The 19,720-nt window shown below is 38.8% G+C and overlaps 1 protein-coding gene across 1 annotated transcript in view; it reads right to left on the reverse strand.

Annotated features, from left to right (window-relative positions):
* Positions 1–19,720, reverse strand: part of LOC148363815 (histone deacetylase 7-like) — a 76,002-nt gene that overhangs the window by 39,223 nt on the left and 17,059 nt on the right. The window contains exons 2-10 of the mRNA XM_088337874.1: positions 10,042–10,217; positions 9,887–9,974; positions 8,509–8,623; positions 6,777–6,847; positions 6,504–6,617; positions 4,274–4,365; positions 3,309–3,407; positions 3,103–3,241; positions 396–604 (exon numbers count right to left, since the gene is read on the reverse strand). Coding sequence (XP_088194000.1) covers positions 396–604; positions 3,103–3,241; positions 3,309–3,407; positions 4,274–4,365; positions 6,504–6,617; positions 6,777–6,847; positions 8,509–8,623; positions 9,887–9,974; positions 10,042–10,167 — 1,053 coding nt within the window. The 5' untranslated portion in view covers positions 10,168–10,217. The remainder of the gene's footprint in view (positions 1–395; positions 605–3,102; positions 3,242–3,308; positions 3,408–4,273; positions 4,366–6,503; positions 6,618–6,776; positions 6,848–8,508; positions 8,624–9,886; positions 9,975–10,041; positions 10,218–19,720) is intronic.

Genomic DNA, 19,720 nt, shown 5'->3' on the forward strand with positions numbered 1-19,720 from the left:
GGGCACACAGGGACAGACAATTCTCTCGCTCATTCACACCTTGGGACAATTTGGACCGGCCAAATAACCTGACATGCATGTTTTTGGAATGTGGGAGGAAGCAGGAGTGCCCGCAGGAAACCCACGCAAGCACGGCGAGAACATGCAAACTCCACACAGGAAGGTTCAATCTGATGACCTCAGAACTGTGCCGCAAACGCGCTAACCACTGTTCTACCGTGCTGCCAGGATAATACAATAAATGAATAAAATAAAACAAAATATAACAAATATAGTGTATACAATAAAATGTAAAAAATAATACATCTGTTAAACAAATGACTAAAATGAAAAAACATAAAAATAAGCCACATAATATTATAGATAAAAAAATCTTCTTTCTTAAAAGAACTCACCTTGCTTAATAGCGAATTGACCTTCAACCTCTCGGGCCCGCCTTTGTGGGCGGGGTTTAGAGGGAGGGGTGAGTGGCTGTATGGCGGGGGCTCCGAGCGGGTTCGCTCAAGAGGTTTGTGGGGGAGGAAGGGACCCAAATTCTCTTTTTTTATAGGGGACTTCAAACAAGGTCTATGTTGAGGAAGCGGAGGGGGGCTCAAGCCTTGATCTGAAAAAAAAAAAAAAAATCAAAAAAGGACAATATGTAATATAATATAATATTATATAAACTGCAAATAAGCCTTCTTTTGGCAAATTGTTTTTCTCAAATATGTTTTTCTTATTACTTGACTTATTTCACTTTTGTAAAATAAATTAAGTATAATTTAGGTTAAATAACAAATTGTATAAAAACAAAAGTTTGAAGATGTAATTCAGTGATTTTCAACCACTGTGCCGCGACACACTAGTGTGCCGTGAGAGATCGTCAGGTGTGCCGTGAGAAATTATCCAATGTCACTTTTAAACATTTTAAATTTTATAAAATACTTATGAATCATTTTCTGCAAATATTATGTCATTGTCAAGTGTCTGTGCTGTAAAAACTGGGGGTATTATCAGTGTCTGAAACTCATGAGAAAAAGTTATCGGACAGCAGGGCAGACAACTCTGAAAAGTTGCCCGCCCAGCCAGAAAGTCGCCTGCCCCATTTTTCACAACTTGAAACACAATACGACGACTCATCGCAAAAAATCCATTGTTGCAAATTATTAAAGATTGATAATCAGAATATATAACAGAACAATACTTTAAAATTAAGTTTATTTTAAATCTACTTATAACATTCATTGCACGTATATGACATCGCTGTTTTCCATCTGCCATCAGTATGTCCCTGTTTTATATCATCTTCATTCATGCAATGTTTGCGTTGCGTCTTCTGCTACAAGCCACGTGAACTCTTCTTTTCATAATGCTTTTAATGTACGTTTACGTTTTGTAGCGTCATCAATTTTGTTAGCTTCTTTTGAATCTTTCTTCTGGGGTTGAGGTTTTGGCTTGATTCCTAATCACATAATCACTTATCCATTTTTCTTGTGTTCTCTGTGTGTCTATGTGCAAACGCTATAACTCTCGGGAGAGTCCAGAAGCACGAAGTTATTCGAAGCAGGCTTCGAACAAAGATCTCAAAATCGGAATAAAGCAAATGTTTAATTTGAAAAAAAAATGCTCTTTTTTCTTTTTCCTTGAAAAAGTTGTCGGTCACCCAGGCGTAGACGTTTTGAAAAGTTGTACGCCCGACGTAAAAGATGCACGCCCCGGGCGTCCGGGCAGGCGTTATTTCAGACACTGGTATTATAAATTATATTGTAATTAAACATACTGTTCAGTGTCATTTTATAAAATTTTTGTTTTTTCAATGTAAAAAACATGCCCTGGCTCAAAAAAGGTTGAAAAACATTGATGTAATACATAATGTGAAATAGTGCTTATATAAGAAAGACAATATTTGACAATAATTTATTTAAGTATTTTCTGGTAAAAAGATAACTTTATCATTTTACTTTCTCTAAAATGATTCTGCACATATGAATATTTTTTTTCTTTTAAAGTATATTTTAAACAATTTTAGTAAGTACTTTTTGGATATTCTTAGAATGCACGAAATGTAATTATATCAGAATATATATAAATTATATATTAGAGAAGCATCCTAGCTCTTCTAAGTATTATTCATTTTTTAACTTTATCTTAAACAATTTTGGATGAAAGAAATAAGACAAAAAAAAAACAGATTTATTTTTTACACCATTCATTAAACAAGCAAAATGATCTTCTATATGAGCAAATTTAGTCATGTTTAAATATTTTTCTGCTTATAAAGTAAATTATATTGAAATAGGTTAAAAAATGAGCTTATTTTGGGAATTATCTTTTCCCCTTTTTAACAATATTATAAACGGAATTTTCTTTTTGTAGAAATAAATGAATAAAATGTTGACACAGTTTTGTTCATTTAAAGAATGATTTTCAATATGAGACGTTTTTGCAAATTTTACATATTTTACCTACCGGTATAAAATAGTTAAAGATGGTAAAAATAATATTATAAATATATTAAAATATATACGTATTTTGTTTTCTTTTCTAAATTTATTTTTCCTCTTTTTTTCAAAATAAATGAAAAAAAATATTAATTAAAGTACTATAAAAGTATATGTTTTTAATACTTTAATATACTAATATAATATAATGATTAATATATATTTTTTTGAAAATTGTTAAAAACTTTCATGAAATTGTAACTTCAAAAACATTTTAGGAAAACAAAATAAAGACAAACATTTGTTTTAATAAAATATGTCTATGTGAATGAACAATACCTGTTATAACGATCCAAATTGTATTTATATTTTTTTAAAAATACATAGAATTTTGACTCATCATTACGATTTTACTCGTTTTTGGAAAATAAAATAAATTGTTTAAAAAACAAATATTTGAAAAATGCTAAAATGATAAACTATATCGACATACGTAATATGATTTTGGCTCCTGGAATTTCAAATACGTTCGAGAAAATCAAACATTTTCAAACTAAAAATAACTGCTTTAACACCTTACGGCCACTAGAGGGTAACACTGTGCAAACAGTATTATTGTACAGCGAACATTGAAGCCATCAATAACCTAAAATGTGTAAATAAATATATGTTTTATCCTCACATGAGATGAATTGCGAGTGCACGATTCCAGTTTGCGGTTCTAGGATGAGCACAGGCTGCAGCCCTTGGCCCTGAGCAGGAAAACTAGCCTCCACAGGCAAGAAGACCTGAGGCAAGGTCCTGGATACTCTCAGGTCCACCTGAACAAGATTTCAGAATAAAATCACTTGCAAATTCCCTTTCTAAAAAAAAGCAAAAGTGACTCACCTGTGCAGGTAGACCTGCAGTGATGTTGGGCCTGGCCGTGGGGCTGCTGGGCATCGTAAAGTTGGCCAGTCGGCCATCTTTGAGCAGAAGTCTTTGGGCCTGGATTGAATAATACAAAATAGTTCATTTCAACCTCACTTTTAATACTTCAGTTACAACCCAGTAATAACATAATAATAATACTGTTATAACATTTGGCTAAATAAGCATTTTGATTAAGGGATACTTACGAATCGATTGAATACAAGATTTAATATTTATCATTAATTTGATGGTATTTATTAAGAATTTTGTCCTTTGTTCGTATCTTCTGTTAAAGCTTTTAATTTGTAATTTTGAACTAGAAAAAAAATCTTAAAATTCACTTTTTTTAGTTTTTAAATGTGTTCTTACTTAAAAATGTTTACTTCAAAATGAAATTGTATTTTGAAGTAAACATTTTATTTTTAATTCAATCATAAGCAATCATTTTGTATTATTTCATTATTTTTTATTTAGATAAACATGAAAATTAATGCAATTTTTACTCTATTAAATGAAGTATAACTAAAAAATAATGTAAACTATATATATATATATATATATATATATATATATATATATATGTATATTATATATTTTCAATATTATTTTGTATTGAATATTTTATTTTGTAATTCATTTATTTTGAGCATAAAAATTATGTGTATTGAAATATTTACATATTTATATTTACATATTTAAAAAAATAAAATGTTTTCTTTTACGCAAAAATATTTGTTACTGATTTTTTTTTTAATTTAAGATTTTTTTTTGCAATGTATTGGTATATATTTTAGGCGTGAGAATGAATGTTTTATTTAATTTGTATAAGCATTTTAAGTCACAGCAAAAAAATTATTGTTTTCCTGACATCCCATGTCAGGGAAAAAAGTTGAACCCAGACCAAAGGCGAAAACGTTAGAAAAGTTCTATCTTTTCAGTACCTCGTGGACGAGGGGGAGGGCGCCGTTGTCTGAATGGATGCTATCATTGGGGGAACTGCAAACTGATGCTGGGCTGCTGCTGGGTGGGGAGTCTGCAAAACAGAAATTGGGATTTAATAGCGTCATTATCGATATTGCAATATCTTCTACTCATGTCTGTTTCAAGATATCAGTCATTCACTAGCCCCGCCTCCTGTGTTAATTGAAACCAGAGGCGTGTTCAGAGGCGTGTTCAGGAGAGTAATCAGACATGTAGTCGCTTGTTAATCGCTTGCCGCGCACTGCTGAACGTTTTGTAATCGCTCACTGTGATTGCCTTACTGATCCAAAATGGCCGACGACAGTACAATGGATTTCGTTCTACAGCTTGCTTTGAGCGAGTTGGCTGATATGAGCGACAGTTCGCATATTTACACAGTTAAGGTTATCCTAAACGCAGTGGAAGGGTCATACCTGTCTTGCATTGTTCACAAACATTACCAGGCAATGTAAGACGATATATTACATCGCCAACAGCACTCGTCAGGGTGAGATCCTCCATCTTCTGCACTGTCGACGCCATGTTGGAAATCAAAGTAAGCGGTCTTTCTCCCGTGATTACTCGGGCACGCGAGCGCTCAATAATCATTGGCCGTTCAGAAGCTAGCGATAGCTAGCGATAGCAATCGCTCACTCTCCTGAACACGCCTCAGGAGTTTTTTTCCCCCCTAAAACCGCATTCAGGAAAAACATGAAAGAGATTTTAACTTTGTTAAAGATGCTTTTTAATGAAATGAAATAAAAATAGATTATTACAAAAGATAAATTATAAAAATTATAGTCAGACTTCTGTTTGATCATTAAGATCGAATGGTTTTCCTAGACATTGGTGCTGGTAAATCTAAAAAAAAACGAGTAATTAATTTTGAAATAAATTGTTTATTTCGGTACTTATTAAGTAATATATTAATAATATATCATATATTTTTATTTCAAAGAATTGTTAGTTGTGATGGCTTAGCCAGGCACAACGCATTACCAACAGTGCTGTATGCACAGTAGCTTCATGCCAACAGCTACATGCTAACTGCTTCATGCTAACAAATTATGCTAACGAATACATGCTAACTGCTTCTTGCTAAGAAATTATGCTAATGGATACTTGATAACAGTTAAATGTTAACAAATAATGCTAGCAACTACATGCTGAAAATTTTTTTAATGGCTACATGTTAACGAGTTATGCTAACAGCTAAATGCTAACTGCTTCATGCTTCCAAATTATGCTAATGGATTCATACGAACGACTACATGTTTACAAATGATGCTAAAGGCTACATGCTAATGAGTTTTGCTAATGGCTACATGCTAAAAAGTGATGCTAAAGGCTAAATGCCAACTGCTTCATGCAAAATAGTATGCTAATGGTAGCATGCTAAAGGCTACATGTTTACAAATTATGCTAACGGCTACATTTTAATGAGTTATGCTAATGGCTACATGCTAAAAAGTGATCCTAACAGCTAAATGCTAACTACTTCAAGCTAAAAATGTATGCTAATGGAAACATGCTAACAGCTACATGTTTGCAAATGATGCCAACGGCTACATGCTAATGACTTATGCGAATGGATTCATGCTAAAAAGTAAGGCTAACGGCTAAATGCTAACTGCTTCATGCTAAAAAAGAATGCTAATGTAACATGCTAACGGCTACATGTTAGCAATTATGCTATCGGATACGTGCTAATGAGTAGCTAGTAGCTAACAAGTGATGCTAATGTCCAAATGCTAATGGGTACATGCTAAAAAAACATGCTAACGGCTAAATTCTAACATCTACATGCTAACAAATTATGCTAACGGCTACATGCTAACGAGATATGCTAACGGCTGAATGTTATACTAATGTTAACAACTTATGCTAATGGATACATGCTAATAGGAGTCCCCCCACAGAACCAAGTTAAGAATTACAACCGGGGTTATATATACCGGTATCAGCTTCCAGATCCATCACAACTCTCACAATTGCCTCGGGAATTGTCTACTTTTTACTTATTTGTTGTTGGCACTCTCGGGCTTCCATCCACTTCGGTTTGGGTGTTTTTAACAACATCTGGTTTGTGTGTGCCCCATTATGCCAGGTATTGCTTTATTTGATTAGATCATTTAACAATTAATTATTGCATAAAAAAGAAAAGGAGTTTTTTTTCCAGAATACAAGGTGCCAAATATGAAAATGCCCAACCTTGAGGTTCTGTTCTGTGCTTGACAGCCGGCGGGGCGCTAATTTTTCTCTGCAACGGATTCGGTCGTGTGCTGATGAGCTTCTTTAACTTCCACTTTAACGTTGGCTCAGACACTGCGTGCATGCAAAAGAATAAATAGGAACCACAAATAAACAATCGCAGAATTGCAGTCCAAAACAAAAAACGAAGAAGCACAGATGAGACAAAGAAAGGCTCGTAGCATAAATGTTAGATTTTTAAAATCTATCAGAGTAAATTTCATGCTGGTTTACCTGTTCTTCGTAGTTCCTTGCGTTGGACGTCAGCGGGCGAGGGCTGAGACTTCGGAGATTTATCAGGTTGCCTTGGGAACCAAAAGATATACAATTTTTTAAAAAAAGAGTACAGTAGACCCCCACGTTTCGGAATCCCTAACTGGAATTTTTCAACCCCTCGCTACCGCATTTTGCAAAGTACGACATCAACAATAAATTGCTTTCGCAAGAACTCACAAAATGTACAATTGCTAAATGGCTATAATGCTATCTATCTACCCAAATAGCTTTTATATATCTAAATGACTCTAATGGCCATTTAAATAGCTAAAATTGAGATCTAGCTACCTGAATTGCTATCAAAGCTATCTATTCTCATCTCATCTCATCTCATTAGCTGCACCGCTTATCCTGAGTAGGGTCGCGGGGGTGCCGGAGCCCATCCCAGCAATCATCGGGCAGTGGGCAGGGGACACCCTGAACTGGTTGCCAGCCAATCGCAGGCTATCTATTCTTTTATAGCTAAATAAATGGCCATAAAAGATATCTACTGTAGCTAAATAAATTGCTGTCGAACGAGCTAAATGGCGAAAACATATAGTTAGCTAAATGGCTTTATCAGTTATCCCTCTACTGAAGTTTTATACTATTTTATACGCCATTTTATTCCACTTATAATCAAAAATACTTGTCCTAAGTTTGACCTCAGCCTTGAGTACAACTTTTTAGATGCGTGTCGTAAACCACCTTTGCTTTGGAATGTGTCTTTGGTTTCAGTCTGTGCAGATAACAATGACTTATCAACTCGCCTGGGGGGTTAGAATGTGTGTGTCGTGCCCCATTCGGTCCAGAGGGCGATGACCTATCACCCTTTTCCCAAGCTTCAAAGTACTATTGGGAAATTTGCATCGACACGGCATGGACCAATCGGCCAGAGGCTTGATCATGGGGCGTGAACATTTCATCGGCATAGGTGATAAGAGGGGGACACCTGGAACCTCGTCGTCTTCTGCATACGATTGTAATTTTGGCACGGCAGAGTGATCCGATTTGTTCAACTCTTTGATTCGGCTAAAAGAACTAATATGTGGACTACATTCGGCGCTCGGCTCAATAATTTCCCTGACTTTAGAACATGCTCCAACTGTAAGGGATTTCACAAGACACAGGAAGTGTCTTCGGAGTCAGATTTCAGTATAAGAAATGTTGAAACCTTACACCACCTAAATGACCATCCAGCTAGCTACATCCTGACAAATGGCTATAAAGCTAGCCGAATGACGACTCTGTCTGCTTTTTCCTGACGTCATATAAGATGCTGGTCTTCTGTTTGTTTGCATTAAGCTTAAGGCATCGAGAAAATGTTGAATAAGCTATGGGCTGAACTCCCTCCCACAATGCCTTTCTCTCTCTTTGTCCAGTGCGATGGTTTGTGCTTCGTAAATTATGCATTTCCAATTTGATGTACTGTATTTTGCAGTCTGAAAGGCACATCGGATTATGAGGCACATTTTGGAATTTCTGGAAAGCGCTGGGTTTTAAGCTTGCCTTAGAGTCTCGAAAATACAGTAAGTAGTACTTACCGTATACGGTTTTGTTATTTTAATGTTTTATCCAGGGTAACGGAATTTTGAAATACATCATCTAAAAACTATGGGTTTTCTATGACCCCATGAGGCAATTTCACCTTACAAAACCCACCTAATGTCGTATCCCGGGGTCTACTGTTTTGATTTTGTCTTTGACTGACCCGTATCCTGGTGTGGGATTGTTGTGTATGGGGGTGACTCGATCTTGGGAGGGCTGGCTCTTCATGATGATGTGCTCTCGGAGTTTCTGCCTCACGAGTGGACTGGCCACGGCACCTGCCCCACAACGTCGCCATGAAGTGGAAAGAAAGTAGGGAAACGATACATGTGAAACAAGAAGAAAATATCATTAGCAATGGACTGTGGAATGATAGTGCTTAACCAGGTGAGTGTACATGATATTTGTTACAAACATGGTCATCTGGTACCAAAAACTACTTTGTTTTAGCTGTCCTGGCTTGGGGTTGAACCAAAACTGAACATGGAAGGCAAACCCTTCAGTAGGTGAGATACTTTGGATGTAGGACAAACTGATCTACGGAGATTGACTTGTTTTTGAACATGGTCTTGTAATCCTGAAAACGATGAGTGAATTTAGATCATTTAAGTTTGCCTAGATGAGGTGTTGTTAAGGGATAGTGGGATGTTTAGACGTGTTCTAAGGGATGGGCAGGTCACCCGTATGATGCCGCAGGGGTAAACCAGTGAAAGCTGTCGGGCCCTGATGTTGAAGAGAAGTGTGTGTTGTGTCACCCTGACCCGAGTGACATGGCCGCTTTCTTGTGTCCCGTTTCATCTGGAGGGACGGAGCATGACCAACTTAGGTGCCAAGGTGCCTAACTTGTTTGGGTGTTTGGGCATTTGGGTTGGCCATGGTCCCCAAAAACTCTTGTGCATGTTTTTTGCTACTTTTTCCCTTTATTTATTTTCTTTGTTTTTAATGTTTTTGTCTTGCTGGCGGTCACCCCTCTCGAGGGATATGACCAGGGTAGGTAGGTAAGTAGGTAGTTATGTAGAAGTTGGCCTAGCTAGGGATAGACTTAAGACACTGATGGTGGTAGGCCAGCACTTACGTAGTTGAGATACTTGGGATGTAGAATGGATTGATCAAGTGTTTATTTGTTTCGAACGTGGTCTAAGAAGGAGTGAACTTCCATCATTTTAGTCGGCTTGGCTGGGGATTGAATCTGTGACACTTTGTAGAATGTTAGCTTGAGCCACTGGGATTGTGTCATGAACTGAGCTAGTGTACAGTTGTTTCGACCATGCTCTTATAATGCTGAAAATGAGTGAACTTAGATAAATGTACTTGTCCTGGGTGGGGATTGTAACTGTTACACTGTGTAAAATGCGAGTTTGAGCTACTAGTGTAGAATAAACTGAGCTAGCGTATCTGTGTTTCAAACACCCTCTTCGAATACTGAAAACAATAAGTGACCTGGTTGGGGATCAATGACCTTGTGTGTGAGCTACTGGGGATATGATGAATATATTCCAGATGGCCTCAATACTACTTCATGTACCACATGAGACACTCACTTTGTTCATTTTTATTCTTTCGTATCAGCTGCCGGAGCTCTTCTTGTTTCTCAGCCTCCATCTCTCTTTGCCTTTGTTCAGCGTCGAACTGCAACCAGAAAAACTACGATAAAACCAAACGAAGCCCCGATGAGACCTCAGATGACTAATCTCACCTCCAGGTTCTGGTAAGGAAAGTGGGAGCAGAGCTGGGAGGTGAAGGGCCCCAGAAATAAGGGACGATGGGGGCCCAGCATAGCCAGGTTTGGGTGAACCGGCCTCAGGGAGACGCTCAGGTCCATGGACTGTGGACCACTTTCGGGTTTTGAAGGACTTTGTCTGATGGCATCCACTTTGAAGGGGAACACAAACAGGAAGATATTTTTTTCATGTAAACTGTTCTTCCAGTAAATGTCTTGCCTAACAAAGCGTAATAGTTCATGGTCACATGCGGCTCCGTTTGGCTAGAGTTCCCGACAGTCCAACTGACTCACAGTAAAAATAATCATTGTTGGGGGTGATTGCGCAAAAAAAATATCATAAAATTAAAAATAATATTCATATAAACATAGGGATACATAACCCTACAGATGCCGATAGCCGACAATATCCTGCTTCTTCAGACCAGTAACAGGTAACTTTTTATGTTTTTTAACTGCACGCTATATTTAAAAACTAAATCAAAACAATCAAACAAAATCCTGTTATTTTTTGTATGTTTTTCTTCATTTTCTTTACAGTTACAACAATTTACAGCTTCAGTAAACACATCTCGAAAGGTACTTTTAAGGAGACTACGGCTTAACTTTATCAATCAATGACGGACAGACAGACAGACAGACAGACAGACAGACAGACAGACAGATCTCAAAAGTAAGGTAGCTCGCTAGAAATGTACAAAGTTTTTAAGGTAGCTTACTAAATCACCAGTTATCTATCTATCTACCCTGGTCATATCCCTCGAGAGGGGTGACACATACAAAAGACAGACAAACACATACAAAAACAAAGAAAATTAAAAAAAGGAAAAAGAAGCAAAAAACACACACGAAATTTTTTTTGCACCGTGGCCAACCCAAATGCCCAAACACCCAAACAATTTAATCACCTCGGCACCCAAGATGATCATGCTTTCGTCCCTCCAGATGAAACGGGACACAAGAAAGCGACCGTGTCACTCGGGTCAGGGTGACACAACACACTCTTCTGTTCAACATCAAGGCCCAACAGCTTTCACTGGTTTACCCCTGCGGCATCATACGGGTGCCCTGCCCATCCCTTAGAACACGTCTAAACATCCCACTATCCCTTAACAACACATCTCCATTCATTCCTATCACCAACAAGAGCTTGAGCCTCCACTTTTTTTAGACGTCTTTCCTGCAGTGCACTCATGACACCATCCATCCACGTCAATCGCGGCCTTCCTCTTGGTCTCCTTCCATTGACTTCTGCTCTGTAGATCCTCTTCAACATTTGCTCCTCATCCATCCTCTCCATGTGTCCAAACCAACCGAGTACCCTCTTTTCCACACGCTTGCTCGGTTCCACTACTACTCCAGTTCTGTCTCTCACAATTTCATTTCTCAATCTATGCAATCTTGTCACTCCTAACATACTCCTCAAACACTTCATCTCAAAAACATTAAATTTCCTTCTCAAATCTGGGTTCAGGCTCCAAGTGTCTGCACCATACAACACAGTCGGCACAATCACACTCTTATACAGTCCCCTCTTAACATCCATACTCATACTGTTGTTGTTCATCACTCTCCTCAGAGCACCCAAATCTAAATAGGAGAAAAGCTTCTAAAGTAACCAGTCAGAAAGGTAAAAGCGACAAAAGATGAATAAATACACTTCTACAAAACTGAAGTACAAAAACAATCATATTCATAATTGATTTCATATTTTTGTATCACCACAGTTATCCCTACTTTTGGTATAACCAGCTTGACTTTATCAATCAATAATCAATCAATACTTACTTTGTCATTTATAACGCTAATGACCAAATATACATAAATATACATATATGATTACAGGGGTGTTCTTTATGTGAAAATTCATTACCTTTAAACATGATTCCGTCACGGTTGCTATGGCGGCCAATTGGCTACGCCTGTGTGGCGCCTGCTGCGACTCATCAACAGATTGGCTTTCTGTCTTTTTAAGCTTAGTGCGCTCTCTCTTACTTTGTCAGTCCGTCAACAAACATCTGCCCCGTAAGACGTGCGTTTCGACTCGGTCCTGTCCCTGTTGGTATTTCCTGTATGGTATTGTTCCTGTTTATTTTGTCCTGTTTAATATCGGTTTTTAGTTTAGTTTCCATCTTTTTTTGTCCTGTTTATTATTTTATCCAGTTTTAGTTCCGGTCTAGTTTTTCCTGTTTATTTTCATTATCTATCCTGTCTGTCCCTTTCCGGTATCGACCCCATCTGTCCGATATCAACCTGTGCAATTGGAATTTTATTTTGTCGGACTCTGGCTTTCTGTCTTTCCACGTATGACCGCTGCCTAACGTGCATGACTCCCCATTTCCCGTAGAAGAAAAAGCTTGTGTGAGAATGTCACGCGTTTGGGGACTGATCCTGTTCTGGTTCCCGACAGATTCAAGTGCTCCAATACTGAATGGCGCACATGCCTTGGGTAAGAAAAACAGATCACTCTTTCCTATCAAGTGGTTTTATTTTCTCTATACACATAAGCAGCTATAAAAAAAAGAAGAATACATATACAAATGCTCCATGTATTAAATGTGAGGTTTGGCTAATTACAGTCTATAATAGTGAGGCTGATTTATGGCAGGAATGATTTGCTATAGGACCACTAAACACTCAATTGTGTACATGTATATTTAATTTATTTGTAAATTCGGTTCGCTGTAATGCTAATCTTGTCACACAACAAGGAAATAATTAGAGTAGAGCCATTAGTCATTATTCATTAGCGTGGGCGGGGCAGCAGGAGTGAACTACAGGAACAAATGTTCTTAAATGTTGTTGTAAACAGAAAACAACACAGTAACATTGCTTTGTTTAAGTTGTAAACTCAGAAGGTTTCACACCACCTACACACACACACACAGACACACACACACACACACGAAACCCTTTGCACGTTGTATTTTGAAAAATACAAATGAAATCTAGATATAAATTGAGCAGTCTACAAAAAAATATTACTAAGTACACATAGAAATAATCTAGTATTTTTTTTTCTTCTCGTAAGGTCACCCAGCATCCACCCGGAAGTAAAACAAAATCCTCTTTCTCTTCCTGGTTTGTGTGTAAACCTTCTATACTGTCTATGTCTATACTGTTCCCAGCGCGCTAAGATCGTTGACATTTTCATTTTTTCATAGCTCGTGCATCCATTCAGTATGGTTGGTGTAAAGTGTAAAGAAGAGGCGAGCCGTTTCTTTTGAAATGAAAAGGGAATAAGAAAGCTTGATGCCGTTGAGAAAATGGTCGGATCGCTCTTTTTCGGCCAGTTTTTACCACGGAGGAGGACCTCTTAGTAAGTAACAGTAAGTCAAACTCAACTTTAGTTATCTTTATAGTGTCATGGTTGCCATGGCGCCCAATTGGCCGCACCCGTGTGTATCACGGTTGCTGTGGTGCCCAATTGGCCCCGCCTGTGTGTGTCATGGTTGCCATGATGCCCAATTGGCCCCGCCCGGGTGGTGCCAGCTGCGGCTCGTTGAGGGATTGACTTTCTGTTTATATAAAGCTCAGCGCTCTCTTGCTTCAGGGTGACCCGTCAAACGAACTTCTGCCCCACAAGACGTGGGTTCAGATTTGGTCCTGTTTTCATGTGATATCTCCAGTCCGGTATTGTTCCCGTTTATTGTTGTCCTGTTTAATTTCGGGTTCCAGTTTAGTTTCCGTCTGTTTTTGTCCTGTTTATTATTTTCTTCAGTTTTCGTTCCCGTCTTGTTTCTCCTGTTTATTTTCGATATCCTGATTCGGTTTTTTATCCTGTCTGGCCCTTCCTGTCCGGTATCGACCCAATCTGTCCGATATGAACTCGGGCAATTGGAATCGGTCTCGTCGGTCTCTGGCTTCCTGTCCTTCCACGCCAGACCGGCTTCCTAACGTGCATGACCATCCATTTCCCGTAAAATAAAAGGCTTGTGTGAGAACGTCACGCGATTGGGTCCTGATCCTGTTCTGGTTCTTACATATAGAGCATATCATTCTATGAAATGTTTAGTTTTTTTGTACAAAACAATACAGGTTACTTAGACAAGCCCTAAAAATACTTATACGAACCTTAAACATAAAAAATATAGCACTGAAGCAACTTACCAACAAATGCAACTTACGAACGGTCGTCCGGAAGTTGGGCAGCGTCCAAACAGAGACGTACAATTTTTACATTGATCAATGTGAACTATAGGAAACATTTTGAAGCTGAGAACTACTTCTTTGTTACTAAGTAACATGGGTTTTTAGATGAACTAGATTGGATTACTAGATTACTACTATTAGATTAGTATGTTGTTACTATGGTATTACAATGTTTTAACTGGGTTGCGTTATCATCTCTTCGTGTCTTTCTTCTGTGGTTCCGAGCATCACGCCGCTAAAAATAAAGAGGAGACAAACTTCTGGTTTGTGTAATGGCATATTTGTTTCACAAGCATCCATCCTCTTTTTGTGGCTCACACACACATGCACACATATGCACACTTCCTGTATCTAAAGTTAGCACGCGCCATAACATCCTCTGCCTTCATTTAGGCGAACACAAGTTGCTATTTCGGTGAGAATGGATTTACTGGCGAGCGCAGACGTCCGTCACCCCGAATTGGGAAGCCGCAAATCCGCCTTTGTTTAGAATCGTCTGCGCGCCAATGCCGCTTTGTTTTTGGACCGGGTTCAGTCGAATAGTAGCTCTTTGGGAATAAGTGAGAGTTGCTATTTTGAATTTTTCCAAGCCAGAACTACAAAAAAGGCACACAGGTGGTCAAGGCAAGCTTAGCAATATCATGAATAAATGCTAAATTAGATAGATAGATGGATAGATAGATAGATAGATAGATAGATACTTTATTTATCCCCGTAGGGAAATTCACGCTTCCAGCAGTATCCTTGTGTTGAAAAATAAAATGATAAAATAAAAGATATAGAATACAAAAATACCCGATATAACGTGTTGATATAGAGTATTTAAATAGTGCTATGGAAAATACACACTGTAAAAAAACTAGGGTAATATGCAAATGTGGGGGTGGGGTTTAATGTGGAGTTAAAGAGCCTCATGGCATGAGGAAGAAATGATCTCCTCAGTCTGTCCATGGAACAAGACTGTGACAGCACTCAAATTAGCTCAATTTTGAGGCATGATATATATATTTTTCATTTTCACTGTGTTGATACTGAAATGTATTTATAGAGTAACAAAACTGCTTTGGATAAATCATGAATAAAGTAAAAAAAAAATCCTAAATGAATAAATGCAGAACTTAATATATTAATGAGCTGAATGAGTAAATGCATGCATAAACGAAGTCAAATAGTAATCGTGTTTCAAAACCTGCATGTAGCAAAAAAATGAATTGAAACATTTAACTAATATAATAATAATTCTCAATGAATTATTGTCTTTTTGTACAAGTTAGATACTCAAAAGTCATAAAATTATGTCAACTACTATTTTACCCTGGATTTAGTTCATTTTTAAATTCATAAAAGATAATTATTACTTAATACAAAGACATTTGTTTGACATATTATTTTTTAATGTATTGTTTTAGAAAAGTAAATGATTCCTAATAGTTACCCAATATTTTTAAGTTTAAGCCACCCAAAAAAGTAGTTATGAGGCATAATAAAGTAAATAAATACTTCCATAAATGAATACTAGTAAAATTGAATAAATGATTAAGGGGAATAAAATGATCAAAGGTAGCTAGCTAGAAATGTACAAAGTTTCAAAGGTAGCTAGCTAGCTGGAAATGTACAAAGTTTCAAAGGTATCTAGCTAAATTGGTAGCTAGAAATGTAAATTGATCAACGGATACTTCGACAGATAGAAGAATTGTCAAACGGATAGAGATAGAAGGGTATGTAGTTAAGAGAGAACTAAGGTAGCTAGCTAGTAGTGTAAAAAATTGCAAAGGTAGCCCGCTAAATTACAAGGAAGAAAGGTAAAAAGCTTCAAAAGTAGCTAACTAGAAAGGTAAAAATGTAAACAGAGAGGTAGGCAGATAAGTACAAAAGCGGCTAGCCAAAACAGAAAAAAACGTAGTTTGCTAGAAATGTACAAAGGTTCAAATGTAGCTAGCTTAATTAGTGGCTAGAAAGATTTTAAAAAAAACTTCAAAAGTAGTGTGCTAAAAGGTACAAAGCTAGCTAGCTAGAAAGGTACAATGGTAGCTAGGCAGCAATGTGAAGGGATTCAAATTTAGCTTGCTAATTTGCTAGTTAGAAGGATTAAAAATATATATATAATTCAAAAGTAGTGAACTAGAAAGGTACAAATGTAGCTAGGCAACAATGTACAAAGGTTCAAAGCTAGCTAGCTCATGGATACCTAGAAAGGTAAAAGGTTTCAAAAGTACGTAGCTAGAACAGTATAAAGGTGGCTATATAATTCACATGCTAAAAAGGTAAGAAATAAAGAACAATACTCTTTAACAAAACGGAACTAAGAACAATAATACTCATAGTCATAATTGATATTATATTTTCTGTTGCCGCCATTATCCCTACTTTTTCCTCCCACCAATCCTTCCCTTTCCCTCCCTTATCCGTTATCCTTACGTTGCTCGGAATGCACAGCTGTCGGGTACATTCTGTCCCCCCTTCTCTTCCGAGCAGCTGGAGAATCAATCTCCAAAAATGTGCATCATGCTAACTCGTGTTTGCGTAGCCGCCAAGATATTATTAGCCGGCAGTTGCTTCTTCTGCGTGGCTCTTTGTGTTCGGTATTGCTGTACGCAACAGTTGAAGGTGCAAGTGCATCGGGGTATTAATAGTGCCTTGAATAGAGGGTCTTTGTTTTTTGGGGTCCCAATATTTTTAGCCTCACCTGTTGTTGTGTGGCGACAAGTGCATTGAAAGCAACTGACTCGTATGTTGTTATTCTCGCGGTTGTAAATAAAAATCGTATCCATGTTTTTTTGCAGGTTTAATTTTCTTTATCTATTACGACACATACCGGCCACTTTATTCGGTACACCTGTCAAATCTAATTCTTAATTTCCAAACAGCCAATAACATGGCGTCAACACAGTGCATTTAGGCATGTAGACATAGTCAAGACAAGCTCCTGCCGTTCAAACCGAGCATCAGTATCGGGAAGGAAGGTGATTCGAGTGACTTTGAACGTAGCATGGCTGTTGGTGCCAGAAGGGCTGGTCTGTGTACCTCAGTAACTGCTGATCTAGATAGATAGATAAACAGACAGACGGACGGATACTTCATTCATCCCCGTAGGGAAATTCACACTTCCAGCAGTCTCCTTTGTTGTTGATTAACAGGATGCCCTCGGGGTGCTTTGTTGTAGTTTAACCACAGCGGAGTGGATGACGTCACACGCTAGTCCAAAAGTTCGACGTCCCTGCAGCAGATGGAAATCTTTGTGCCCAGGGTTACACCACCTTGTGTTCACGTAGATAGCGAGTGCACCTCCTCTCCGCTTCCCGCAGGCTTTTGTGTCTCTGTCTCACAGCGCTGAAGCCGGGTAGCTCCGGGTAGCTCCACGTTAGAGTCCGGGGTGCTAGACGTGAGCCACGTTTCCGTAAAACACAGCAATCTTCACTCCCTGTACGCTTTGATGTTTTTCACCAGCACAGCCAGTTCGTCAGTCTTATTTAGTAGAGAGATCTGAAATCGTCTGGGATTTTAAGGCAGAACCATCTCTAGGTTTGTTCTGAAGAAGAAAAAAATATCCACTGAGCGGCAGTTCCGTTGGCGGGAATGCCTTGTTGATGCTAGAGGTCAGAGGAGAATGGCCAGGCTTGTTTGAGCTGATAGAAAGGCAACAGTGACTCAAATAGCCACCCGTTACAACAAAGATAGGCAGAAGAGCATCTCTGAACCGACAGTACATCGAACTTTGAGGCAGATGGGCTACAGCGTCAGAAGACCATGCCGGGTGCCACTCCTCTCAGCTAAGAACAGGAAACTGAGGCTACAATTTGCACAAGCTCATCAAAATTGGACAATAAAAAATTTGGAAAACGTTACCTGGTCTGATGAGTCTCGATTTCTGGTAGATATTCAGATGGTAGGGTCAAAATTTGGCGTCAACAACATGAACGCAGGGCAGCACGGCGGAGCAGTGGTTAGCGTGTGTGTGGCACAGTTCTAAGGTCTTGGGAACCTCCTGTGTGGGTTCAATCCAGCTACCGGACTTCCTGTGCGGAGTTTGTATGTTCTCCCCGTGCTTGTGTGGGTTTCCTCCGCGCACTCTGGTTTCCTCCCACATTCCAAAGACATGCATTTCAGGTGGATTGGCCGGTCCAAATTGTCCCTAGGTGTGAATGAGCGAGCGAGTTGTCTGTCCCTGTGTGCCCTGCGACTGGCCGGCAACCAGTTCATGGTGTCCTCTGCCCACTGCCTGAAGATAGCTGGGATGGGCTCCAGTGGTGGTGGTGTAATGGTGTGGGAAATATATTCTTGGCACTCTTTGGGCCCCCTGGTACCAATTGAGCATTGTTACAGCGCCACAGCCTACCTGGGGATTATTGGATGTCCAACCCGCTACTAGCATTGTGTACCTAATAAAGTGGCTACTGACGGTATGTTAATGTAATGTACTGAGATTCTTTGCAGCCTCAGTGCATTTTGGGTTAAAATATTCTGTAATTCATTGTAACCAATACATATTGCTGTGAGCAAGGATTCCACCACGCATTCTTGCCAGGCCTGCCGGGATTTTTGTGCCTTCTTTCCACCAAATAGGGAACTGCACCCAGGTGGCCACGTTCCATTACCCCCAATCCTATATTACAATGAGTGTAGACCAGCAAAGCATTTTTTTGTTGTGCTTGAAGCCATTTTTTGCTGTTCTGTCCACCAAAAAGGTGAACTGCCCTCTGGTGGCCAAGTTCCACTATCTCTAATCCCATAATGCTGCAAGACTGCAGACTGCACTTTTGTCGGGCCTAGCTGCCCTTTTTTTGCTGTTATTCCCACCTAAGATGAACTGCAGCCGTGTAGCCGTGATCTATTATCCTTGCTCGACTATTGCTGCAAATTTATTTATCGGTTCGGGCCATTGAGACCAGCCTAAAATACGTTTTTACTGTTTTGGCTACGATCCATTATCCACTGTCAACCTCTTGTTGAGAGCGGGGGCTGATAGAGCAAGTTTGTGTCATCCGAGGTACTTTCTCCCCCCTTTTTCTCTCTGCTTAAAATGAAATTTACCTGTGCAGCTGCAAGCAAGAGCCAGCAGAATAAATTTTTTTGTCCAGTCTGGCAGCTCATCTTTTGCCATTATTTCTGTATAAAAGTAACTGCAGTGACTATTCCTGCAAGCGGGGAACTACTTCACAAATTTTCACATAATGGCTAGGGTTTCAGTCCTTATAATAAACAAGGGTCACAGTATAGGCTTCCAAATAGTGCCAAGCGGAATCCGAATAGCGTTTACTTCTTCAGCGCCATTCCAAGCTACATCAACCTTTCGTGGTATATAATAATAATAATTTCCTTTGTATTGTCATTCTTTGTAAGAACGAAATGTCGATACACCTGACCCGTTGTAGCGAGTCGATGCAGCCGCAGCCAACAGAGGGCGCCGCCATTTTACCAATGTTATAAGTCTTAGGTATGACTCGGCCGAGGCGCGAACCAGCGACCTCCCAGTCTCAAAGCGGGCGCCCTACCATCTAGGCTA

The sequence above is a fragment of the Urocampus carinirostris genome, chromosome 6 (genome assembly GCF_059441175.1).
Source record: "Urocampus carinirostris isolate Australia breed hairy pipefish chromosome 6, RoL_Ucar_1.0, whole genome shotgun sequence".
NCBI lineage: Eukaryota > Metazoa > Chordata > Actinopteri > Syngnathiformes > Syngnathidae > Urocampus > Urocampus carinirostris.